The 26,550-nt window shown below is 47.3% G+C and overlaps 1 protein-coding gene across 5 annotated transcripts in view; it reads left to right on the top strand.

The window, feature by feature from the left end:
* The window catches only part of AGAP1 (ArfGAP with GTPase domain, ankyrin repeat and PH domain 1), a gene marked incomplete at its 5' end in the record, with an annotated part of 507,381 nt that overhangs the window by 232,048 nt on the left and 248,783 nt on the right, over positions 1–26,550 (top strand). For all 5 annotated transcript variants that reach the window (XM_080798886.1, XM_080798889.1, XM_080798885.1 and 2 more), the window contains 3 exons: positions 15,062–15,189; positions 16,564–16,719; positions 23,112–23,204. In XM_080798886.1, coding sequence (XP_080655012.1) covers positions 15,062–15,189; positions 16,564–16,719; positions 23,112–23,204 — 377 coding nt within the window. The remainder of the gene's footprint in view (positions 1–15,061; positions 15,190–16,563; positions 16,720–23,111; positions 23,205–26,550) is intronic.

Genomic DNA, 26,550 nt, shown 5'->3' with positions numbered 1-26,550 from the left:
TTTGGGATACAGATGGTAACTTTTTGTGACCTGCTGGTTGCTGAGAGCTGAGTCTGTGATTCTCTGACTTGTCTTCCGATGTGTCCACCGTGGGTTTTTCTGATGCCATTTTCCTTTGTGAGTTTGAGCCGTGATGTATCCAGGACAGCACGCCTCTCGTTTTTGTGAGGGAAAGATGATGTGTTCTGAGGGTGAGCTAACACAGTACTTTTGAGTAAAGCAGAAAGGGCTTTGAACTTACGATCTAAAGGGTCATTTTATAACCTTTTGTCTATAGCTAATGCATATACCCCGGGTCAAACAGATTTAGAAATAGATTGGCTTTTCTAAAAATAATGGGTACTGAGTCCCTTTCTCATCCCTAGCAGGACCAGAGAAGTTGATGATAATTTGGTGTCATGTTCTCTGTGTTAGGAGATCCCCATCTTCTCTGGGGATCTGTGGAAGGCAGTGAAGGTCTGTTGTGTTCCACTAGGATGAGAAGAAGACTTGGTAATGTCCCTCCCTTAGGACTCTAGGATTGTGGTGCATCCGTGATGAAGTTAGTTTGCAGACTTGTGATTGTGGACGTATCTACAAGACAGGACTGAGTGAAGAGCCAGGAAGTCGAGGATTCCATTTACATCAAGTTCTACGAAAGGCAGAACTAACTGATGGCCAAAAAACCCGGAAGGGTGGATTCAGAGAAGAGTGAAGGACTGCTTAAGGTGAGGGGCACAAGGGAGCTCCCTTGTGGGGCTGGAAACTTCAGAATCTTCATGGTGATACAGGTTCCATGACAGTTCCAGTCAAAACTCCCAGCAGAACGGTACAGCTAAGACTTTTGCATTTTATGGTGTGTACATTTAATCTGGAAAAGAACCTTGAACAGTTAATGAGTTAATTATGCACATGCTGAAATGTATCAGGTGAAGGGAACTGATGTCTTCAGTGGATTAGAAATGGATCAGAAGATAAGATGGATAGGTGGATGGATGGGTATGTGATAAAGCCGCTCTAACAACAACATGTTGTCAAGAAACCTAGTGGTGTGTCAGCGGGTACTGACTCATTCTTGCAACTTTTTGCACAGGTTTAAAAATGTCCATTATAAAAATTTAGGAGGAAAAATCAAAACAGTTCTTCCATTTAAAATCTTATTGTGGATATTTTACATTAAAATGGATACCGGGAAACTAAAATCTCACGTCAAGTACTTTCCCACTCACAGGTGGAAGTGTGCACTATTATTGGGAGCTCTAATTTTTTTTTTTTTAGATGAGGCTTTCTTGAATTAAAATGCACTCATGATTCTTTTAATAATTTCCATAATTCGTAGAAACTGGCGATAACAGATCGGGGAGCTTGACTTCCCCACCGTCACTAAATCACAGCAGATTACAAATTCAAAATCAATCCGTATTCTCCACTGGACTCTAATTAACACTTAAACGTTATTAGTCACAAACGTGAAATCTTGATTGGCGATGACCTCCGGTATTCTAAATGTAAATAAAATTAGATTTAGATCCTTTTTAATTACCTGAGGTGCTGTGAGTAATTACAATGGCAATTGATAAACTTCATTTCTTGTTAAAGAAAAAAAAAAGCTTACAGAAAGTTTCTCTACACAATATACTTAACTCTTCAGTAACCACGGTCTATGGGAAAAAATTCTCCAGAGTTCGGTGTTGATGAAATGGAATTATTACATCATTTCTTCACTCGGGCCCTTGAGTGCACAGAACCACAATGTCTTGTAGTGCCATAATATCCCACAAGGCAAGACCTGCCCAGAGGAACCTTGCACGTTTGAAAGGGTGGGTTTCTGGATGTTACTGGTTACATAATAATAATTGATGGGCGGCGGGGAGAGCGTTACAATGACTTAATGCACGGAGCCCCATTGAAGACCAAGTGGAAATCTGTTTTGTCATGTCATCCTTCTTCCTAATTGCATCACACTACATTGTATAATTCAGCCTGTGTGTCACTGTCACTTGTTTGAAGGCCTCTCGCACTGGGGCCACCACCGCTGGCTCATTATTAACGGAGCCAGGGGAGAGGAATAATTTTCTCCGGTCCCAGCCAAGACATCTTCTCTCCCACTTTAAGAGGGAAATGTCTTTTTTATGGAGATTGTTGTAAGGATAATTATTTCTGGAAATAGGAAAACAGCTTCAGTTGTGATAGATAAGTCCATTTTTCTCAAAAGTTAAAAGATCTCTGAAGGAGAATGTGCTTGTGGCAAACGGGGAGATTAGAGAAATGTCTAAGCTCCTTTTTTCCTTAAACGTATATCTTCAAATAGGAAGCAAATTAGACCCAGTGAATTGGGCTCAACCAGTTATTAATCAAAGTCTATTAAAAAAAAAAAAAAAAGGAAACCCAGTGATGACCCCTCACCTTATCTGTGTCGGGTGCCCTGGTTTCAGAACCTGACAGCTCACCCATCTTCTTGTTTGGGGCCCTTTCTGTCTGTTCCTCGCTGATCCTATCTCATCCTACTTTAAATTTTTGTGCAATTTCTTTGGTCTGAATAACTTAGCATAATCAGTTTTATGCATCTGTCATTTCTTTGAGGTGCCTTCCCCATTTCCATGTTTGAAGATCCTTCGTCAGTTCTGTGTTTGTGGGTCCATGCATCCTGTGGTGTCCCCGTGCATCCGCGCACTCACCTGGAGCGTGTCTGTCACCCCACTCATGAGCCCGGTTAGTAGGTTCCACCATCCGTGATTCACCTTCCAAGCAAAAGCAATGCAGAGGTCGAGTCCCAGGGCATGGCAGAAAGGGCGCAGAGCCTCGCCAGGCATGGGGAAGAATCCAGGCAGGATGAGCTTTCACCTTCAGGGGGTGTCAGAGACATTTCTTCTCTGGAATCATCAACTTTCTCCGCAAGACAGCTTGATGAGTTGAGAAGAAGTGACAGGCTCATTTTTCCCCTCTTTGTTTAAGCCATTCATCTTGCAGATCCCGCCTGCCATCCTAGTTGTGTTGCCCATTTATTGGGATAGTCACGTGCCTCGTCTTGAAAGACGCTGATTTGCATCCAACTTGAGAAGAAGTGAGGGAGAAAGTTAATCATCTCTTGGCCTTTTGAACGGATGTGCCCGGGGTTTAATTGCAGCATTTGGACCGTTTGCTACTCAGGATCTGTATCTAGCTCCATGTTAACCCAGGTCTTGGTGGGAATAGCCTAGGGACCCAGTACAGAAAGTGTCCCTCTTTGTAAGGTCTTTAATTTCTGCTTTCCGCACATCTTGTCTCCCTTTCAGATTAACGTAAGCCGCAGTAGCTCCTTTTTAGCTCTCCCAGCTACTGAGTATTTATTCAGTTATGTGGAATAATGGTACTGAATGCTAGGTGGACCCCAAGTACAGTGCTGCCCGGCCTTGTCAGTGTATGGCAGCCTGTTAAGACAAGAGCGGTGTTCTGACTTCTGAGCCAGCGAGCTCCTGAACAAGACGTCCTCTGTGCCCAGGTCTAGGGGACCAGCTGGCATCCCAGCCCCCACCCCTGCCAGAGGGACCAGCTCCTGCTACCCAGCATCCCGCTGCCCCCGGCTTATACACACTCGGACCGCCCACCTTCTCCTGGCTCGGAGCAGAGCGGAGACCCTGGAGACCAACGCAGCCGGACTCGGGTGCGTTGGAAGGTGTGCTCGTTGTGTGCTGTTGACCGCCCACTCCTCGGGCACGACACTGCTCATGTTTCATGCCTCCCTTGCCATCTTTTCCAAGTGCTTCCCATTTTTAAGGCTTCTTCAGTGTTCCCTCAAGATTTGTAATTTCTCAGTATTTCCCTTTGAGAATTATCCCAACTTACGTTTCCACCATAAACACGTGCCTTTCTTTGAAGCTATTCATGCTCCCACAGCTGGTCACGGACCTGGTGTACCAGTTCCCAGACATCTTGCTGGGTTCTGATGAGGAGTGAGGAGCTTGGGGGTTCTAGGCCAAGACTGATGAGCATGGCTTCTTGACACCCTAATAAAATGTCATGGGAAGTGGCCTGACTTGTCTCCTCCACGGGACGCTCTGACAGAGGGCAGAAGCTGTGCTGGACATCCTGGCTGCTTGCTCACCACTTGCAGTGGTGGGGACAGCAGCTTCTCATGCTCTCCTCTTGTCCAGTGGCTTGCCTGGCCCACACCAGCCACTCCATGACGTCATGAAAGAATAAGCAGGGAGTGAGTAGGGGTGCCTGATGAGGACGCTTCCCCAACACAGGGACAGTAAAAGCGGCCAACCCCATGTAGTGGACATAGAGTGAGCAGCACTCGGGCATGACCAGGAGTGTTTCGGGGGCCCTTGGTGTCCATGTTGCACCCTCTGGGTCACACATACCTTGTGGGTTTTATTCCACCCTCACCTGTGGTGGGGAAAGTGGGGGGCAGAGCTGGGATGCCTCCTTCCTCCCGTTTCCTCGTGAAAGTCCCCACTCAGGTTCTTGGTGCCCATTCCTGTTTGGAGAGCCAGGGGGCCCTTACGAGCTAAGTGGCTTGGCAGGCACAAGTATACTGTGGGTGGTTGGGGCTTTCAGGAGCCCGAGCCTGGCCCAGCCTGGTGCCCTGCTTCTCTGGGCATGCACTAATGCTGGGTGTGATGGTGTCCTTTCTAAACCTTATGTCCTGGCCAGCAGTCAGAGACACAGAGGAGATCCTTCCAACTGGAGAGGGACTTGGATGTATACACATTGTATCCCTAAGCTTAGTGCAGACCTGGAGAATACTTAAACTGGGAACGTACACAACGAGGAAAACCAGCCAGCGGCCGGCACAGTCAGGAGGGATAACGCGGTGAAGGTCTCCAACAGGGTGCTGGTAGGGTCTGCCAGTTGGAGAGAACGTGGCTGCGAGTGTGGAGCCAAGGGAAGACCAGACGGTGCATGGCGAGGGGAAGGCAGAGCAGCTGGAGGGTCCCCCAGAAGGTCAGGGAGTGACCTCCTGTCCTGTTGGCGCAGGGGGCAGACTGGAGCCTGAGATGCAGTCCTGCGGGGGACACCAGGCCGTGCTGTTTGCAGTGCCTGCCTTTTCTCCTGTGGGAGAGATGCTGATAGCAGCAGCTTTGAGCCCCAGCAGCCCCACACTCACACAGGCTGTGGGCAGTACCAGCCAAAAAACACTTGACGATACGGTGTTGGGATATATTGACCCTTATTTTTCAGAGACATGTATGTATGTGGTTCTGTGGACCTGGGGACCTTGTGCCCTTCGGAGCCTAGAACCAGCAAGTGGTCAGCACTGTGGTTCCCATCAACCACTAACCCAGTGTCCGCAGCGACTGTGGGACCCATGTTCCTGTTGGCAACTGCAGTTGGGACTCGACTTTAAGGGGCAATTGTGACGAGACAAGGGTAGAGCGTGCATTTCCTGCAGGGGAATTTAATGTCCCCCCTTGGTCACAGATACTAACTTTATGTGAAAATTAGGAGTGTGTATAAAAAACACCAAATAGACCACATTTATTTCAGCATGGGTTTCTCTAAATTTTATGTTCTTTCACTTTCTGTGAAATGGGAAATCCAGCTGCCTTGGACATGGTAGAAATTTCCCCTCGTTCTGAAATTAATGTCGGCAGCCATGACTTTGCTCCGTCCTGAAGGTAACTGTTTATTACAGTCGGCATTTAAATCCCCCGATTAATAGGAGCAATTAAACAATAGCTTCATTTCCAGCAAATTAACAACCCTAATAGGTAATTGCGACATAAATGAAGATAAATTTGTTTTAATACAACGAGATAAAAAGAATACAGACAAGCACTGAATCTCAGATTAAGAATTCAGACTTCATTAGTTTGTGGAAAACTTGAGAGCGTCCCCAGAAGAGACAAAAGCTAGCTTGGCTTTTCAACCAGGGCCTGTTTTGGATTTGAGGTGGTTTTTGTTGTTGTTGTTGTTGTTTTAATATAATAGAAATATTATGGTTTGTGCTTAGGTACGCATAAGGTAAGTCATCAGAGGATCTCGCTGCGCCCCCCCCCCCACCCTCTCTTCAGAGGACTCCCTCGATTTTTGTCCAAAGTTTGTCTGGTTTTCTGCAGAAAGCAGATGCATAGAAGAACATTGCCTTTGTACTCACCCCTAAGTTATCTTTATGATGTTAAGTTACAGGGTACCTTTCCTTTTTTATTAATATTTGTCATAATTAGGAAACTGTACTGGTGGTTTATGGTTTGTTTTGTAGAAATGTGAAAATGAGCCAGGCCTGTTTATAGAATGATAAACGTAGCATTGGTGGCAACGGTGGGGCTGGGATGTCCACTTCGGACAGCAGCGGGGTGAGGTCACAGGTTGTGGCAGAGAAGGCGAGAACCTCACTAGATCCAGGATAAGGAGCTTCCCCTTGTGAGTCACTGTGCTCCTGGGAAGATCTAATGTATTTCAGAGAATAGGAACCGGGTCCAGACTGTCTCTCTCAAGAGAATCAACATACTCTGGTTTTGGGAACCATAGCTTAGCCTGGTTCAAGTATCCAAATCTGCTTGGAACATTTTTAAACTGTGGAAGTTTACCTGAATCCCATCACTGAGGCTCGATCTCTTCAGAAGAACGCCTTCTGGTAGCTTTGAACTGTAAAATGATGAATGGTCAGCCCAGAATTCTATCCCCTGTGGGAGTATTTATCAAGCACAAAGGAAGAGCGGCAGTTCTAGAGACAAGTCTCAAAACAGAAGGTCCAGGTGCTTCTCCAAGCTGTGAGAGCCTGGCTCCGGCATCAAGGCCACAGCGGCTCCAGTATAGCCCCTTGCCGCCTGCACCCCCACCCCACACTCTCTCCCCATCCAGATGGAGAGGACCTGCAGCTCCCATTCCACACCAGGTGTCCTTCCAAAGCCGAGGTCCTCACACCAGTCTGTGAGTGGTTTTGTCGGCCCCCATTGCCTCAAGGATCAAGCCCACACTGGCCGCCCCTCTTTGCATACGAGAGCCTTAAAAATGTGTTTCCAGTTGCCATTTTAAGCTGCCTCTCCCATTTCCTCCTCTCCTGACCTCCCTATCTGCTCTGCGGCTTCATCTGTTCACTCGTGTGCCCACCTGCCCAGGACTCGCTGCATGTCAGGCACACAGCAGTCCTAGGAAGGTAAATGAAGCTTGGCATCCAGTACTTCCAGAATGGTTTAGAACTCTGCGGAATTGACCCATTGTCCCAGAAGGTGAGCAAACCATACTTTCCAGTTGGCGGGATCTCCACAGGTGTGTAGGTCCCAGGCCAGGCCATGGATCCCTCTGGTTCACTAATGTCACCAAGCATCAGACAACCTGAGAGACCTTTATGAACACATCTGTCCTCACTCACTCTCTCTCTTTATTTTACCTGTTTTTCTGGCATTGTTCCCTCTATATCCAAAACTGATAGTATAAAAACAAATCTAATAGATGGGGCTTGGGGTTCCAGCAGTGCCGAATATGCCTCCTTTCACATTGGCTCACTAAGATACTCGTGGTGAGGAAAATCCCACCTCAGATTGCTTGTCATTCCTAACGAAGTCACAAATTCAGAACTACATAGATAATTTGGTAATTAATTTCTTCTTAATAAGATAGTTTAATGATCACTGAACTGTAATTTAAAACTGAGTTGAGACATTAGAAGATCTTTTATTTGTTACTGGAAGATTTACAACCCCTGGTGGCTTCCGTTATTTATGGGAGTTCTCCCCATGGTTCCAGTGGAGGAGCCGTTGGGTGAGAGGTGCCCCAGACAGCACCTTCAGGGGCAACACCCAAGACAGGTGATGCATGCATGGCCTTGTCCTCTGTTGGTACTTTTAACATACTTCCGTGGAGTAAAATTAGAGTCTCACGCTAGTTGATTTTTACAAGTGTGTCTGTTATAAACATTTTAAATACTATTTTATTAGATTTATTCATACTTACATTCCTGTCTCACATTACTTAACGGGCTGGGCTTTCCATCCTTTCATTCCTCCCCGACCCCACATTCTTGGCCTCCACGTGCTGCATACAGTTTTCTGCAGTAGCTAAAAAATCATCTTCCTCAGATTTGGCTCAGTTCACACTAAATGACCACTTGGCATCTAATTGTGGCTCTTCAGTGTCAGATCGATGTGCTCTCAGAGTGCTGTCCTTGGCTTCTCCCTGCTCCCTGCCAGTCCTCTGCTCCCCAGCACAGCCTGAGTGTGCGGGGCTCACCCCAGAGCCCCACTTACCCTGGAAGAGGCTGTCCGTGTACACAGTTGTGCTAAGGTAGAAGTTGACATTGTAAAGGATGTAATAATATGGAATACTGAATAGCAAGACATTGCACAATCTGTCCGTTAGTTACCTCTCTTGCACTGTGCAGGGGGTGGGGGTGAGGAGAGGTGAAGGGACAGGCCACCTTGGAGCCTGGTCTCCCAGGACCCATGCGGGGCATCTGAGCAAATCACGAGGGGAGGAGGGCTGCCCAGGGAGCCTTTGAGCAGTTCCAGCAGCGGCCCAGTGGTCTCTGGTGGACAAGCTGGCGCTCTTGGGGTGCGAGCTCGTTGACCAGGTCATCCTTCTCTCCTCTCCTGCTTCTGGCTCTGCCTCTGCTGCCTCACAGGTGCCACGTCAAAAGTTCTCGCTAACTGATTAATTCAAGCAAATCATTTAAACCAGAGAAGATACTTCGCTGATTAAATTTACTATTGTTTATTGGACTATGCCAAAAATGTCATAATCCTTAATGAAACCAAAAAGCTTAATTTCAGATGTTGCGGAAGCCAGGCGGCGCCTTGCGAACAGCCGCTTAGAGGCAGCCCCCCGCCCCTGGCAGGAGGCCGGGCCCCCATGAACCGTCACACGTCGGGCTTGGGGGTGTTGAGTACGTCGTCATCTCTTGAGTGACTGCACGCCGGGCGCTGTAGGAACGCAGAACCGCAGCCTTTCCACGCTGCCCCGAGCGCGTGCGTGCATGTTGCCCCCTGCGCGCGCCGCGGCGTGCCAGTGCGGCGTGAGGCGGCTCCGCGGTAAGCCACCCTGGCAGCTGAGGGAACCAGGGTGTGGGGCCTCCCCTGAGGATCCGGGCGGTGAGCGGAGGTGGGGCTCCGGGCGTGGCTTCCGGGACAGGGTGGGAGGGTGACAGGGCTGCGCTCTGGTCCTCGGTGACCCCGCACTCCGGGCTTCAGAACGACCGCGCCGCTGACCTGTGTGGCAGGCTGGCCGTGGCCGGGCCCCGAGGCTGGGGGGGGCCGCAGCGTGGGGTTCGGAAGGGATCCCTGCCCTCTCCGGGGTTCTGAACCAATTCAAAAATAAGACGAGGGACTCGGGCCCCTGGAAGACCGAACTCCTGCTTTCTGTCGGTAAAGCTGTGCTGCGAACTGAAGCTTGTCTGGGCTTCCCCTTCGGAAACCAGAGTCAGACAGCCTCGCTCCCAGGTTCTAGGCAGTGCGCTGCCCCCTCCCCGCCCCCTGCCCCCAGAGCTCCGAGCATGCAGGGTCCCACTGCAGGGTTGAGAAGGGACAGCCTGTTGCAGGACAGGTCTCCCCGTGTGGTCCGGTGCCTTTATGGGGGCGCTGGTAAAGAGGCCAGGAGTGCTTGGGCGGTGGGAGTCTCTTTGTGGAAGGAGATTCTAGGAGTGGATGGTCCGTTTCACTGTGGAGCTGCAGGTGTGATGTGTGTCTGCTGGGAGCCGCGAAAGAACTGTGAACAGAATGGCGCTGTGGGGGAACTGGCCTGCAGCGGAATGGGCTTTGGGGGCTGTGGTGGACAGGACTGCTTTGGAAGCCAGTTCAGGAACCAGCCACGGAGGGTGAGGTCTTGGACCAAGGCAGTGGCCATGCAGAGAAATTTGAGATTCTGGTCATAGGATCAGTCACCTATATCCCCTGTGTCCATCGCTGTTGGGGGTGGGGGGTGTCCCGTCATGGAGTTAGGTGGCAGGAGGTTGAGGCTCACTTGGACCACATAGACTCTGAAGTACATCCCAGGGGAGGTATGTGGTTCTGGAATGCAGAAGGGTTCAGAGCAAGGCTGTCCTATAGATCTGGGAGCCATTGGCGTCGAGGTGGAGGAGACTGCCTAGGTGGAGGGCACGGAGGTAAAGGGAAGCTGAGGAGGGCTGTTTGGAAGCACCCAGACATAAAGAGCCAGTGCAGGAGACTGAGCACCAGACGTTTTGGCTAGAGGAGGCAACTGGAAGTCAGTGTCAGGGAAGCACAAATGAATCAGGAAAGGAGGGAACCATCAACCATGCCAAATGCTGCCCAGAGGTCAAGTGAGATGGTGGCCTCTAGTCAGTCACCAGTGGCCTTGGCAGTGGCAGGCTCCACCCAGGGGGTGGAGATGGAGTCAGGTTGCAGTGGTCAGGAGAACAGAGGAACAGTCCAGAGAGTCCCCTGCTGGTAGAGGGCTGACTGGAAACGGAGGTTGGCCAACAGATGGACGGTACCAGTGTTGGCTGAGCATCTCCTGGGCGCCAGTCACCAAGCTGCCTCTCTTACCTGTTACCCAGATAGAATGTGAAGATCATGGAGAAAGTGAGGGTACAAAGCAAAAAGGATACATAGTCTCTGTTCTGGAAGAGGTAGAATCTTATGGGGAGGCTGGTGGGGAAATCTGTTCTGTTGCCACGTGACATTGTTGCCCCCGTGGCAGAGCAACACTGATGGCACTTGAATCCTACTTCTGCCCCCAGTGCCATGTCTGCTCTGTCGACCTCGTCTGTGGCACTGGGAGCTGTGCGGGTGAAGTGACTTACTAGATGGGACTGTGTGGCCCAGATGTAAGCCACAACAACAAGGAGGGTGCAGACCCGGGGGAGGCAGGAGAGGCAGGCCTGACTCCCACTGTAACCAGACGTGTTCTTTCCCTTGTTCAGTGCAAATGATTTAAAAAATAAGGTCAGAGCAGAAATTGGGCATCACGCCAGGGTTTAATGAAGTCTTATTTGGGAATGATCAGAGAATCTTATTTTTATCACTAATTAAAGGGGGCTGTTTACAGTAGGAAATCTTGTTTGTGGAGCAAGGAAATGTACAACTCACTTCCCTTGTTGCTGAAGTTTTTGAATAAACTTCTTTTTAGGGATACCTGGGGGGCTCAGATTTTAAGCATCTGCCTTTGGCTCAGGTCATGATCCCAGGGTCCTAGGATTGAGCCCCCGCGTCAGTCTTCCTGCTCAGTGGGAAGCCTGCTTCTCCCTCTCTCATTCCCATTTGTGTTCCCTCTCTCACTGTCTTCTTTTCTCTCTGTCAAATAAATAAATAAGATCTTTAAAAATAAATAAGTAAATAATAAACTTCTTTTTAATGAAAGGATGTAAATAAGTATATGAAAGTATAATTGAGTGTGGTTTAAAAAATCATCTCAGAGTCATCACTTACATCAAGTAGGGGCCACCACCAGCCGCCTAGAAGTCCCTTATGCCCTGATTATAGATAGATCTTTTATCTGTTATCCAAATAAAATTTCCCAATTATGGAGGAAGTGCCTTTTAAAACAGCATGGAGCATTAGTACAAAATATATGGACACTAATGAAATTGGTTAGCAGTGTTGGGTAGAAGAGCAAACATTTCCGTATATGGTGATGACAGCATTTAAGACTTCGGTATAGTTCATGTCACCAAAACTGAGAAAACAGCACCTCCCGATGATAATGATTCCAGATTCTTAGCTCAAGTGATTGTGTTTGTGTTATTCATTTATTCACATCCATGTATTTATTTAAGACATGTAAGAGGGGCTCCTGGGTGGCTCAGTGGGTTAAAGCCTCTGCCTTCGGCTCAGGTCATGATCCCAGGGTGCTGGGATCGAGCCCCGTATTGGGCTCTCTGCTCCGCAGGGAGTCTGCTTCCCCCTCTCTTTCTGCCTGCCTCTCTGCCTACTTGTGATCTCTGTCAAATAAAGAAATAATCTTTAAAAAAAAAAAAAAAAGACATGTAAGATGCTTCACTTGTTGAATGAGCAAATGTAGACAAAAACTTGATAGTTAAAAACTGCCCAGCTCCTATAATCTGGGGTAATACTGATGTTTTAAGTCTGTTAACATTCCAGTGTTGTAAACATCATGAGTAGTTAATGATTGTAGCTCAGGAGAACAGTTCCTCCCTCTGGCATCCCACTGCCTGTGACTTGTTGGGGAGGGAGACTCATCCATCTGTCCCACTATCTGTCCATCCCTCTCTCCCTCCATCCCTCCATCCCTCCCTCCCTCCCTCCCTTCCTCCTTCCCTCCCTTCTTCCATCTCTTTCTCCTTTCCTTCCCTCCCTCCCTCCATCCTAGCTACCCTGGGTCTGGCTCCTATAAGTTCACTTGCTTTAGCATGGACCATGGCAGTATCTCAGCAGACAGTGGTCACACTAGCCTTTGCACACCTGAACAATTCACCTTGGAAGGTGTTGAAGTGAGGTACACAGAGACTCCACCTCTCAGGTCACGTTGTTGGGGCATTCAGCAAGTAGCAGCGGTGGCACTTAACTGGAGGGGAGACACTGGTTTTCACTCTGGCGGGGAGGATGGCCACACATTCCTAGATAGTCACTTTGCCTTCTCCTTCCTGTCTTTCTATTCTTATTCTTGAGTCACATGCTTTCATTGCTCATCATTAAGTTTTCCCCAACTTTTATGGGTTATCCTACGGCTCTAAAGCAGTCTAATTTTTTTGTTCATTTGTTTTGAAGATTATTTATATCTTTTATTTGAGAGAGGGAATGTGACCAGGGTGAGTGGCAGAGGGAGAGGGAGAGCATCTTAAGCAGACTCCATGCCCAGCACAGAGCCTAGCAGTCTATATATTTTAGAACACAATATCTATAAATCATTTCCTTTTGCCAATTGTTTATCGAGGCAGGAAGACAAAAGTTATGGGGGAGATGGGAAAATGGAATGAATATGAATAAAAGTTCTAGTAAAGTAAAAATAAGATGCTACAGAAGTTGTCACTTTGGTGTATGTAAATAATGTGGTAGAACAATTAGAAGAATTTTAGTACTTAACAGGCACCACATGCTTCGTACAGCTGTCTATCGCTTGGGGAGAAGCCTCGGTGTAAAAACGTTCTTTTTGGCCATGAGCTCACTCCCTCCAGCCTCCAACCAGAAGAGGTGGAACGGAATGCTCATTTGCACTTGGAGTTTCATAAAATGAGGATTTTATTTTATTTTTTAAAAGATTTTATTTATTTGACACAGAGAGATCTCACGTAGGCAGAGAGGCAGGCAGAGAGAGAGGGGGGAGCAGGCTCCCCGCTGAGCAAAGAGCCTGATGCAGGGCTTGATCCTAGGACCCTGAGATCATGACCTGAGTCAAAAGCAGACACTTAGCCGACTGAGCCATCCAGGCACCCCAAAATGAGGATTTTATAACACATTTGGCTTGTCCTGGAAAGTTTCTCAGATCTTCCCTTCATGTAGAAAACACTTAGAGAGCTCTCTGGACAGCCTAGCTGCATTCCGTTCGGGCTCTGTGTGTTCTCTGCAAGCTTGAAGATTCTAGCCTGCGTGGTCATCCTGTGGAATAGCGGCTCTGAGGCTGGGAGTAAAACAAAAATGCCCCTGCACTGCTCATCAAAACCCCCTTTCGCTACCTCCTCAGAAAAAAAAAGAAGTACATTGGCAGTCACCCTGACAGTTGTGACTTTTGGTCTTTGGAATTCACTTCACCTGCATGACCCATGTTGTGCAGCTTTTGGAAGCTGAGCTTAGATTTTATTTCTGAGTTCACATAATGATTTTTAAAATGTTCTGATATACGTCTTCAAAGACCCCAGATCGATACGCCAATGGTTTTGAAATGACAGAATGCTGCGATATTCCTCTGTAATTTAAACATGATTAGCTGATGAAGCTTGTGATCAATACACTGCGGGAAGATAAATTAATTGATATCATCCTTTCGGGATAAGAGGCCCATTGGAGGCGGGATGTAACTAATGAAGCTGCTGCTTCATCTCTGAGAGCCATTTTTTACACCCTGCATTTTCGCTTCATCATATTTACACGATCATTCATTTATAGGAAAGCCATAAGCTGTGGACAAACCAGTTCCCTATTAAAATTTTGTTCATTTGGAAAAGGAACTATGGATACTGTGTGTGCCTCTTTAGTGTTAACAGCCTGTCGCTGGGGATGACGGTGTGTTCCTTGGCACAGGCATCTTTAAAAATAGCAGCTCTCGGGACTGAGACAAGGATTGAACACCATTGAACTTCATTACAGCTTGTCCCCAAAGACACACATCTATTCAAACAAAAGCTGCAGTTCTTCTGCAGTGACACCTATTGGTGTGGGAAGAGTTTTCTTATTGTGGACTTCCTTTCCAATTAAAGGCAGCATGCTTTATCAGCGAGCCCATTTGCCAAGAGAAGTTATGGCTGGTTGAATTTAGATTTGTATTGATTAAGATAAACTTCCAATGTGTGTAGTAATGTATTTAAATAAAGTCTTTGATATAATTACATGTCCTTGGCTATAATTCTATGCAGTAGCTTATAAAGTTAAGAGTGATTCTTTAGGCTATGCAAAAAATAGATTTTTGATTTTCAAGGGGGAGAGGTTAGTTAAGTTACCTTGTCTCATTTAGGATTATTTTTGCTGCAAGTAACAGGAAAAAAAATCATAACATTAGAATAATTTGAACAGGACAGGTGTGTATTTTTGATTGTTTTGTTTGATGGTCAAGGCTGCTTAGGTGGTCTAGGCAGGGCTGCCGAGGCTGGAGCCGGAGGGCCAGCTCTTTCTGTCTTGTGCCCCACTACGTGTGGCTTCTGTCCCTAATACGGCTGCAGAGGCTACAGCTTACATCTGTACATTTTCAGCAGCAAGAAGGGAAAAGGTGGAAGGAAAAAATGAGCCAAGGGCAGTCCTCTCAAGGAAAATTCCTGGAAGCTGCCGCATGAGCCCTCTCGACGGTCATCCCCCTGGCCAGCGCTTGCCTATGTGGCTGCACTTAGCCAGGTTGCAGGAGAACAAGGAGGAGGAGGCTCTGGGAAATGCTATCTTTATTCTAGTGGTCCTGTGCCCAGCCCAGAGGTGGGAGCTCTGTTACTGCAGAGGAAGGAAGTAGTGGATCGTGGGGGACAGCTGGTGGTCTCTGCCACATTCCCTGTATTTGGAAACCAGCCTCACATGAATTCCTTTTGTCTCCCATCCACTAGTTGCCCAGAAGATTGTGGCCACGAGGAAGAAGCAGCAGCTGTCCATCGGGCCCTGCAAGTCGCTGCCCAACTCCCCCAGCCACTCATCCGTCTGTTCGGCACAGGTGTCCGCTGTGCACATAAGCCAGGTACGTGGGGTGGAAAGGCACAGCAGAACCGGGGAGTGGGCCAGTCCCAAGGGTACTGTTAGCCAGTTCTGAGCTGGATTTCTTTTTTTTTTTCCTTTTCCACTTTATAAATAACAGCATGTTGGTAATTGACTGCACATTTCCTTGAGAAACTGCTGTGGCCAAGTGGATTTTATGGGAATCATTCTTCAGTGTTTCCATCTTCATGCTGCCTGTGTTGTGAGGCATGCTGGTTTGGGCAGAGGCTCCAGGTGTGCGTTGCGCTTTTTGCTTTTGATTTAAATTACCCTGCGTTGGTCCTGGTTCTGGCCTGCTCATGGGTTGAACAATTGCGGGTAAACCTCAGTGGCTAATCTCACCATATGCTTAAATTTGGTAGCACACCTCAACTATAATTACCATCTCCCTTAGGTTACATCTTTCCAGAGTAACATTCTGGCAAATCAGTTACTTGGGGGGCGCCTGGGTGGCTCAGTGGGCTAAAGCCTCTGCCTTCAGCTCAGGTCATGATCCCAGAGTCCTGGGATCAAGCCCTGCGTCAGGCTCTCTGCTCCGTGGGGAGCCTGCTTCCTCCCCTTTCTCTATGCCTGCCTCTGCCTACTTGTGATCTCTGTCAAATAAATAAATAAAATCTTTTAAAAAAATTAATTATTTGGAAGCAAACAAAGTAATTTTCACTTTGAAGAACCAAACCCATAATCTGCTAAGGAAACCATTGACTTGGTTTGCCTGTGTGTGTTTTTAACTAATATTTCTTGGGCAGGCGTTATATTTGGACTTTTTTAAAAGGCTACAGTGAGTGGGTTTGGTATGCCACTTCCATTTTCCCTGGGGAAGTCAGTAAGTGATGGATTTACAGTAGGGGCCTATGAAGGTAGACTCAAGGATGTGGATGTCTCCACTGTAGGCATCTCATTTTCTGTGAATCTTTAAATGTCTTTGAAAGTATTCAGATTTTCAGAGTGTGCATTGGGTTCTGTCAAGACAAAGAGCACTTTTTCTGCATCTGGTCTAGAGCCATGGAGTCTTAGGGCCCATTTAGTTCAGCCAATCCCTGCATCTTTCAGAGGAAATAGAACATAATTTTACATTTTAATCCCCCTTCCCATTTTCGAATCAAATAACAGAGACCTCTCTTTCTCAAGTCACTTTTCTAAGGAAAAAGTACTTTATGAGATGATTGGTATAGTCTACAATGAGGCCATGTTCTACTCGATGCTAAACAACTAGCTGAGTCAGAGAAGCTACCCCACCTGTCATGCAGGCCTCTCTTCAGTGTAACTTGCTAACTTGTGGCGTACGACCCTGCAAAGGTGGTGACATTAGGTTCCTGGAGCATGTCATTAGTAAAACCTTCATTTTCCATTGTTTCAGACAAGTAATGGAGGCGGGAGCTTAAGCGACTACTCCTCCTCCGTCCCGTCGACGCCAAGCACCAGCCAGAAGGAACTTCGAATCGATGTCCCTCCCACTGCCAACACACCAACACCTGTCCGGAAGCAGTCCAAGCGCCGCTCCAATCTCTTCACCGTGAGTGTCTGCCCCAGAAGCTTGAGTGAAGAACTTCAATCACTATGCATCAATTAGTTGCTGGATGGTTTAGTGTTACTTGTAGAATCCAGACTCAGTTAACAAGACTACCACTGATTTCTTTGGAGGTCTAACAAAATTACAAGAAGCAAGGGTTTGGGCACTGAGGAAAACGTGAATTTCTCTGTGTGCAAGGAGTTCAGATACATGTGTCAAAATGAAGAGTGAGGGGCTGTACGAAGGTATTTATTATCTCGTGGTTGTCCCGGTCTCTAGGGACAGACTTGTCACTCTGGGTATGAGATGACAAAACTGCACCAGAATCCCCAGACGTGGGCCTCTAACCTTCCCTGTGGGATGCATCAGCAACTTCGGTGTATGGAACCCCTCCTTCTCGGGCTGGGGCTTCTGAGGATTTATCACGGGGTGGGGAGGTGGGGGTGGCTTCGTCACCAGGAGGCTTCAGTGTTTCTCAGAGGCTCCTCGACAGGAGGCTCTCCACTGGACTTTTCCTCAGAGTCATTTGTGGAGCATTGTAAGCCTGAGGATCATCTCCGTGGGCTTAGGTTTATGAACTCAGAATCTGTAGGTGGGCCCCAGGCATGTGCAGTTTTTAAAAGCTCCCTTGGGCAATGGGGACACAGAGAAAACCCCTAAACTAGCGAGGAGGCAAAAGCACTCCCACTACATCCCTTCCCATGCACTCAGCAGACATAACCAATCAATCATGAGAGGCTCCGCAGCTGAGCCCAGAGCTGCAGGCAGAACTGCTGGCCTGTGACTGGAGTCGTTTGACCTCAGAAGAACGTTTTCCCTCCCGAGATCAGGCGTGTGCATCACAAGTATATCCTTTCAACCAGTGCTTTTGCTCCCTGGGGACACCTGGCAGTTTCTGGAGAAATTCTTAGTTGTTAAAACTGGGAACCAGGTAGAGTCATGGGTAGCACCTGAGGTGGCTGCTAAGTATCGTACAAGCCCAGGTCAGTAGTACAGCACAGAGTCATGTGGTGCCCTGTTTTAAACCATTGGACTTCTCCTTTTGGGTGATTACCACTGACTTAGATGCAGATGAGTCCAGGATTTCCTGTCTTGAACTAAGGGGAGCTCTGCAGGGGTGACTGGGAGCCTCAGCTGACCTGTTGCCTTATTCAGAAACAGCATTTCTGATGTTGCATGCGGCTGCCAAGCCTGGTAGACACCCATGCCTTTCCTACCATGTTTGAGGCAGTCTTCCTATTGGAGAGTTGTAATTGCCAAGATCTGCTGCCGACAGACCGTCCCCTTTCCTTTGCTGCCTGCCCTCTGCCACGTCGGTTCTGATGGACGCTGTTGCTGTGGGTGCAGAGTAAGGAGCAGACAGACCAGACCCAGACCCCAGCCTCCTAGGGTCCCTGCTTAGCCTCCCTGGGCCGGGAATGGCAGCATTCTCTGCGAGTAGTGCTGCTGGAAGAATCTCCCGTGGGGTGAGGGGTCTTAGTGGCATGGATTTCAATTTTGTGTCTCCACCCTTGCAGCTGTGAAAAGAATTATGACAGTGCTAATAAGCAAAAGCAGTAGTAGGACTGTGTGACCCACTGGGAGGGAGGTGTTCAGCCTTCTACAAGATGCAGGGGAATGCGTGATTTGGTTATAAACTCCTCTGTGATATAAGAGGCTTTCTTGTGAAATGTTTCACACACCAAGAATTAACAGCAGTTCCCAGTGCGCCCAACACTGGCAGCACTTGGCAACACCCAGGCCGGGGAAGAAAGAACATGTAGGCTCACCACACTTTCCAGGGGCTGCGTGTACTGGTCATCAGCTTTGGTTTCCATTCTAAGGAAGAGGTGAGAAGCCAGGAAGTCTCTTTAAAAATAGGGCTGTTTGGAAAGACAGCTGTAGCATATACCCATTCCTACTCTTTAAAGAGTGCCTCTGGAATTGGAATGTGCCAGAAAACATTATCATGGACCCTGCCCACTAGGTAACCATGACAACCCAGGTTGCATACAAAGGAGAAACTTTAAGCCAGGAAGAATCAAAAATATTAAGAACTCTGTTAATAAATATTTCCTTCCCCACTACTGTCTGCGGAGACTGGTTTTCCTGTCTGTCAGGAATATTTCTTGCCAGAGTCAACCCACATTCAAGACAAAGTGTTTTTGGAGAAGAAGGAGGGGCCGGAGGAGAACAGAAGTGAGGCATAAGGCCTTCCCCTCCTTCTCCAGGCCAAGCACGAGTGTGCATGCAGTGCGCAGACATCCAAGAAGAGGCCAGGGCCTCCAGCAGCCCAGACTGGGCTGGGCAGGTGCGGAGACAGTAAAAACTCATCCTTACAGTTACTGAAAATCTCCATTAATTATGTCATAATTAATGTGTCTAATAGTGGAAAAGCCTCCCTGTAAACCTGTACATGATCACTCCTTACTCTCTTTCCCTTTCAATGTTGGAAAACAGCTGGAGAGTAAACCATTTTAGAAATTGAGTCCAGCCGTACAGCAGTTCTTAAAGGGAATAGAAATTTGGGGTTATGAAGGAAGCAAACACTGCAGTGGATTTATACCATGGCATTTAAGGAAAAAGGTTAAAATCCCAGGGCATGACCCAAGTGTTGATGTTGAACAAAACGGTGGTGGTAGTGATGGTGACTTGTGGGTATTTTTAAGTTCAAGATCTTAGAAATAGGAACTCCACTAGATGTCAGTGTCATTCAAGGAATGAGAAGAGGCAAATTAGTTTTGAAATTGTAGCAATTAAGAAACTAAATTCTTGTTATTACCAGTTTGCACCTACTCTTAAATATGTAAAATTCATAGACTCTTCATCCTTGGCAGTTGTTGGTAATTATTGGCTTAAATTGGGGAAACGTGTATTTATTCAAAAGCATCTAGTAGGAGGACACATGTGCCCTCGGCTGAACAATCTTAGTGAGTAAAATTCCATGTAGACTGCGGCTGTACCACCCAGATGAAGGAGCGCTAGCCACCTTATTTATTAGACCATCATAAAGAGGCCAGAGTTAATTAAGTAGTACACACATCATTTTTCAAATACCACGCTTATAAATTTTATAAAGTAGACCTGTAATGTACCACTCTGGGCTCACATTTTGCAGTCCCAGATGTTTATTTGCATATACACACGTTTTTAGACAAAAATCATATGCACTCTTAACAAATTACAGTAAACTTCAGATTGCTCCCCTAGTAGCAAATTGTTATATTTGTAGTAGGAATTAATCAAAAGCTTAGTTATATCTTATTTTGCTCATTTCTTTGAAAAAAATCATTGTTTTGAGAAAAATTTTAAAAGGCTATGTCCATTCCGTTTTTGGTTTTGTAACCAAAACCAAAGTGGGTTCTTAGGACAATTAATTTAGTTGTCCTAATGTACATGTGGTTAAAATGTTTTATTAGAAAATATTTTTATGCAGAGGCAGGAATAAAAAACATAGGCACATACTTACATGGGGCTCATCAAACGCACACATTTTGCCGCGCCTGCCATGACTAAGAAATGGCACATCTTGGGTAAAAGTTGAAGCCTTGCAGATGTGCCTCCTAGATATACGCCTGCCCAGCTCCCTGCTGGAGGATCAGCATCATCTTGAATTTGGTGTTTATCATCCATCTGCACATCTGAAACTCGCTCTAGTACATGTCCATCACCGGCACTGCCTTGCTGCTTTTCATACTTTAAAATAACAGTGTCCTCACCTGATCCTTCTAAAAGCTCCCCATCCTGCCCACTGACACCAGTAAACGGTGCCCAGCATACCCAGGAAGCACACTGTGAAAAGATCCCTAGAAACCCACTATAAAAACGGGGCAGCGAAGTTGATGGTGCAAACAGCAGCGTGTGTGTTTTGTCTGCTGTGGAGGGGAGCGTGGGTCTTGTCACAGTGTGTCCTAGTCAAAGGCTCACTGGGTTGAAGGGGGAAAGCAGGCTTCTGTGTGATAGCGCGGGCTCCTGGCAACATTGCTTCCTGTCCCTGGACGCAGGTAGTTGATGGGTTGTCCCTCCATGGCTTCTTGCGTCACATGAGGAAAGGTAAATATTTGTGCAAAGAAGGAGGTGATGACGAGACTATCTTTAGCCTTTCTTTCTTCACATTCGGAGCTGGCGAGGGTGACGGTCTCTCCACGGGCTCGCCGCTGACCCCTGTGCCGAGCATGGTCGACCCTTCTTAGCTTCCACTTGTGCGTGTCTGGCTGGTCCCTGCACACTGTCACTTGTGATACGCGCAGCTGGAGCCCAGAACCTCTTTATACGGGAGGATTTCACGGAGCCGTTTCAATGCGAGCAGAAGCGTGTGCTGTGGCCACGCAATCTCTGGGCCAGCAGCAGACTCGGGAGAGCTCCCTGCAGATGCTTGTGCGCCCAGGGATCCGTCTCGGCACAGTTGTTGGGTGCCCGTTGCTTTGGCAGCCACGCAGCTTGGGGCGGGGGGAGTAATCGTGGGGCGGGGCTGCAGCAGACCCTTCTGCCCAGCAGCTGGTCAGAGCCTTAGAGTCATCGGGAATCTCTGTACCACTTTGGTGGTGAAGTCTTCCTAATTTCCGGGGTCATTCACAGCAGCGTGTGTGATCGGACAGAGATGGGTTCTCTGGCAGCCTGCTCCCCTGGAATCCGGGCATCCGGCTTGGAGCACAGAGGGACTAGGGGGGGGCAGATGTGCTGCCTTGAGGAAGATGTTAATTTTTTTTATGTTTGTTTTGTTAATTATTCTGGTTAACAGAGAATAATGAAGGTGGATTTTCAAATTTGGAAATTTGGAATTCATCAAACTCCCGGAGTCCCATTAATGAGCTCTGTTGATTTAAAAAAAAAATTTTTTTTTTAATATTATCATCAGGAGCTTTGAATCTTCTTTTACAAATGGGAACCTCAAGTGCACAGCAAAAGGAGACTTGAGGGCCATTTCATAGCTCTAACTGAACATTACTAATTAAAGAATTAATTAAAGAGAAGAGTGAGCCCCTAGCCTGTAGCTGAAATTCATGACAAGGAATCAGTATTTCCTATTTCCTCCCAGCCCAAATGGACAAACTCCGCCTTACGTTTTTCTGCAACTTTCAGTTTGTTGCTTTTTCACTTCCTGTTACTTCATTCCAGGCTTTTCTACCACCTTAAAGAAAAAAAGCACACAGTGCCTAGCACATAGTAGGTGTTCAGTAAATGTCGGCTTCCACAGTCATCAAAGAGGCCTGTTTCCTAATGAGCACACTTGCTCTTCAAAGTGCCACATCTGAGTTTACATCCTAGGGAGTTTTCTCACACCCGGTGACACTGCCCCTTTTAATATTAGAAAAAATAACTGGCTGCTCTCACACCCCTTTGAAGCTGGATTTCATTAGCTCTTCGCTGCAGCACCGGACACCACGAAGTCTGTTCATTTCATATATCATCTCAGATTTGAAAAGCACGTGAAAATATTTCTCCATTTTCAATATTGCGTGAGTAATGTTCCCATTGAAAAGTAATGGAGTGAAGTTGTCACTTGTCAGCACAGTTATTAAGGAGGACGAGTTTCAGATCTTTCTCTCATAATAAAATAAATCTGTCAGAAAATCATTGTGCTCACACTTCCTCATGCCATCCAGAGATGGAGACTGAGCTGTGGTGCTCCTTCCACTTCCCGAAGTCGCCTGCGCTCAGGGTTGTGGCTTCCCTGAGCGGCACGGGGCCACCTGCCCACTCCCAAGCAGGTCACACAGTGTCAACAATGCCGCCCAGGAGACGGTTCTGCAAACTTAGACAGAGCTACTCATTTTTCCCCAAGTACTGATGTGTTGTCAAAAAAGAGGTCTTCAACTTTGTTTCCCCTTTGTTATTTTTTGTGGTGTGGTGGTAACACTAGTTGGACTTTGCTGCTTTCTAACCGTCCAGAAGCAGTTAAAAAAAAAAAAATAAAAGTTCACGGCACCTTGATATGAATGAAGAGTGCACTATTAAATTGCTCCACTCCGTCGTTCGTAGAATTTCAAAATCCTCCTTCAGACATTAACTCAACATACACGTTCATGTGGTAGGTTCCCCCAACAAGCCGCAAAGAGGCCTTTTCTCCTCAGCTGCATTAGCTGCAGCCCCAGAAAGCACTTTCCTGTTGGGCGTTACTTTCCTATACGGTCCATTGGTTTCTACTGATTGAATTTTGAGCTCTGTAAAAAAGAATTAAAAGAGAATTTTGTGGAGGAAAAGTAAGGGGCAAAGTTTGGAGAATTCTCTGTAAAATGATGGGTTGGTGGAAGCGAAATACTCAACAGCCTGCTTCTTGGGCGTGTGTGTGCTTGCGCCTGCGTTGTCCATGGCTTCTGGGTGCGGGAGCGAAGAAACCGTCCGGGGAAGGGCAGGCCTGCAGATCCGCGAGCCACAGCCCTTACCCAGATGCTAACTTTATTTTTGCTTTGCAGTCTCGGAAAGGGAGTGACCCAGACAAAGAGAAAAAAGGCCTGGAGAGCCGCGCGGACAGCATCGGGAGCGGTCGAGCCATCCCAATTAAACAGGTACGCCGCTTCCCCCTTTTTTCCCTTCCTGGAGCTGGAGACACACCTCGGCTCTCCTTGCTATGATGCCGGCTCGTGCGCCAAGGTTTGTTTGATGTGTTCTGTTGATGAATGTAGAAGTCACTCACTTGACATCAATTAGAAGAGGTTCCTGTGTGTATTAAAATAGGATCATTAGAATAAGAAGAGGGAAAATGTGACAACAGATCTAATGAAGTGCAGTCTGCCCGCTGCATATGGAGTGTGTTTCGAGGCTGAGCTGGCTTCAAAGGCTGCCTTTGTAGCTCGGCTTTGATTGGGCCGCGGGCCGCCAGTCGACAGGGGTAAATCAGATCGCCGTACAAGAGCCCCTTGTGATCACAGGAATAGCCCGATGTGGCCCTAATTTGCTCTCGCAGACGGACATCTGAACACTGTTTCAGGCTGGTTTGTAACAACGAGGCAATTAGTTGTGATAATCATAGCCGGTGTGTCAGCTGCGCGCTCTTGTTTGTAATTTGCTAATGAAGGAATTGTAACTTTGATTAGGTTCAGTTTCATTTAGACCTTATTATATAAAGGAACATTTACAGCTGTAATGTGGGGCCTTAATTAAACTTCCTCATTACACAACAGGACTTGAATTCAAGCATTTGTTTTGGCCTATGTCGCTAGCCTGGAATAGGTTTTCATTAGCCCAGAAACCGGGTACCAAATTACTTTATGTCTCAAGTAAAATGGAAATTCATGTGACATATTTTGCTATTATAGTTCCAGAGAAAATAAAAATAAAGACTTCGACCCAGCACTGTGGCTCCTGGTAATAGCATCTTTTACTTTGTGAAAGAAGTCCAATTGATTTAGAGTGCATTCTGCTTGAGAGAGGGGAAAAAAAAATCTGCAGGCAGGAGAATAGCTCTTCCTCTTATGAACATGGCTGTAACCACTTTGTTCCTCTGGGGGATTGCTCTTTGCCAGCCTCTTCCGCGGGCACCCCATTTCCTATGCCCTTCTGCAGCTCCGGTTGGCTCCGGCCACCCCTCCAGAGTGCGGAAGTCAGTGCACAAATACAACTTCACCTTCTGAAACAAGCAGGAAGGCCGTGTTAGCTGGGGGCCAGGCATCCTCAGCGTAGACGGGTGGGAACAGGTCGGATAGGGCCTGAGCAGGGACTCTGGAAACATTCTGTTCCCAGGCTACAAATGTGTAGTCAGGCTCCAGGCGCCATTGAGAAAAATCCTCTTCCCTCCCCTTTGCTGGCGGGCAGTGTCTTCACGCTCTAAAATGGTTTTGTTACTGTCAAGGTCCACACACGTCGTTGCTTATTCTTTTCTTTGTATGCTTTTATTTAGACATTGAGCTCTCTACGGGAGGTGATTTTAATGTGTGATTTTTCTGTTGATTCTGTTCCACGTAGAATTATGAAACTCCTTTTCATATCATTTAACTCCTTTTCTCTCATTCAAAAAATGGGTCCTGGGACTTTTCCTTTGGGGAATATTAAAACTTAACTCTCGACCATTTCCTTGATTCACGCTTCTTGTCTATTGGGGGGTGCCACCCTCCACACGGGCTGGGCAGGCCCCTGGCGTAATTGGAACCTTCACTCAATTTGTACCCTGCTCATCTGCAGAGGGGGCCCGCCGTACAGACTAGGTTTTCAATCTGTGTGCCAATTGGAGTTGACCACCAAGCGTAAAATGAGTATTATCCAGTCTTTGGAAGCCTTTCAGTTGTGAATGTTCTAAATAATGTCGTCGAAATCTAAATCATGGTCTGATTTCCTGATGAGTCATGGTTCAAGAGCGTGCTCAGATCCTTGTCCCTCATGGCTGCCCAGGGCAGCTCCTTCCTAGAAGTACACACCTGTCAGATCAGAGTCCCCCTGTGGTAGAACCTTCCAGGCCTCAGATTCCTCATCTGTGAAATGGGCCCTGGATGATAATCAGAGCCCCTTGAAACACCGGGATATGGAGATTCCAAAGAGAATTTTTTAAAATTCCAGCAAAACTGGATTTTCCAGTTAGTCATGCTCAGGGCACCTTTGTTGGAGCCTGTCTTTGGGTCACAGGGACTGATGTGGGTTTATAGCCGGTCCTACAGATTTATCTCACATGCCTGTGTGTGCTGTGTTTGTAAAGGATCCGAGATCATTAGAGACCATCTGAATTCCTAACCCTTCCCGCACAGTGACTTCAGCCAGCGGAAATGAGCAGGACTGCAGAGGAAGGAGCCAGGGGCTGGCATGTTCTTTCTAGATGTTCGCCAGACCTCTTATCGAGGGAACGAACAGTTAGATGAGTCCTTAATACTGGTTAAGTGCTCATATAGCGTCCCCTTGAACCCCCTACACCGCCACAGTTGTGGGTGTACTATCCTTGCTTTAAATGAAACCCCGGGCAGGGTGAGCACTCCCGACCAGGCCACTTAGGGAAGTGATGGAGCCAGGATCCAGACGCCAGCCCCTCGCCCCATTGTCTGTGCTTTCTCCACGGCTGGTTGGGGGAAAGCCTTCGGAAAGCTCAGAAAGCAAAGTTACGTGTTTTAAGTAAAACAGGTGAGCCCTGACCTCAGACAGATACCTTCCACCTATGTAGAAGAAACTTCCAAGACAGTCCCCACGTTTGTCTGGGGACCACGCCACCACGCTCACATGCTCCAGGCGTGGAAGGTCTTCCTTTGCCCTGCCATGGTTTCATTTGCTACCCCACCCTTCTCCCCAGTGCAGGCCCTTGGCCTTGCCACACAGCCATGTTCAAGACTTGGTCTGGGCATGGGAGCCCCATATCCCGGCTCCTAGGCCAGTCACCCCACAGCAAAGAAACCGTCCTGGAATCTCAGTGACCCCATGGGGCTGGTGATGGTGACGGGTTTAGGACTAGTCAGTATTTTTGATCATCGCAGACTCTTTCTTCCCACTCCACATAGGAATCTTGTAGCAGCTGGTTTAGGGTACGAGTAAGGTGGTCTTCACCACGCTCTGCCACTAGACTCACATTTGTCCAGATTGAATGTGTTCCAGTGGATTATTTTAACCACACTTTGCTCACATTCTGCAGCTCGTTCATTTTGAGAACAGAGGCCTCTTCCCCCAGTGTGGGAGCTAGCTGGAGCATGCTAGACAAGGGTTTCATCTCTTCCCCTTTCCCCCCAGTTAAAGATTCCTCATCAAGAGTATGACTGATTTTCTGCAAAATAACTTCATTTTTCGGACCTGCACCCATTTCTTTTTTTGTCCTTTCTGGGACCTTAGAGGAGAATTGGGTCAGAGGGTTCTATTTTTCCTTCTTTTTTTTTTTTTTAACTAATAAGATAAGGTCTGTTCGAATAAAAATTAAAAAGCAAAGCAAGAAAAATAAAAAGCCAG

Source organism: Martes martes (assembly GCF_963455335.1).
Source record: "Martes martes genome assembly, chromosome: 3".
Lineage (NCBI taxonomy): Eukaryota > Metazoa > Chordata > Mammalia > Carnivora > Mustelidae > Martes > Martes martes.
The sequence above is the reverse complement of the archived record's forward strand: the minus strand, read 5'-3'. Positions and strand labels throughout refer to the sequence as shown.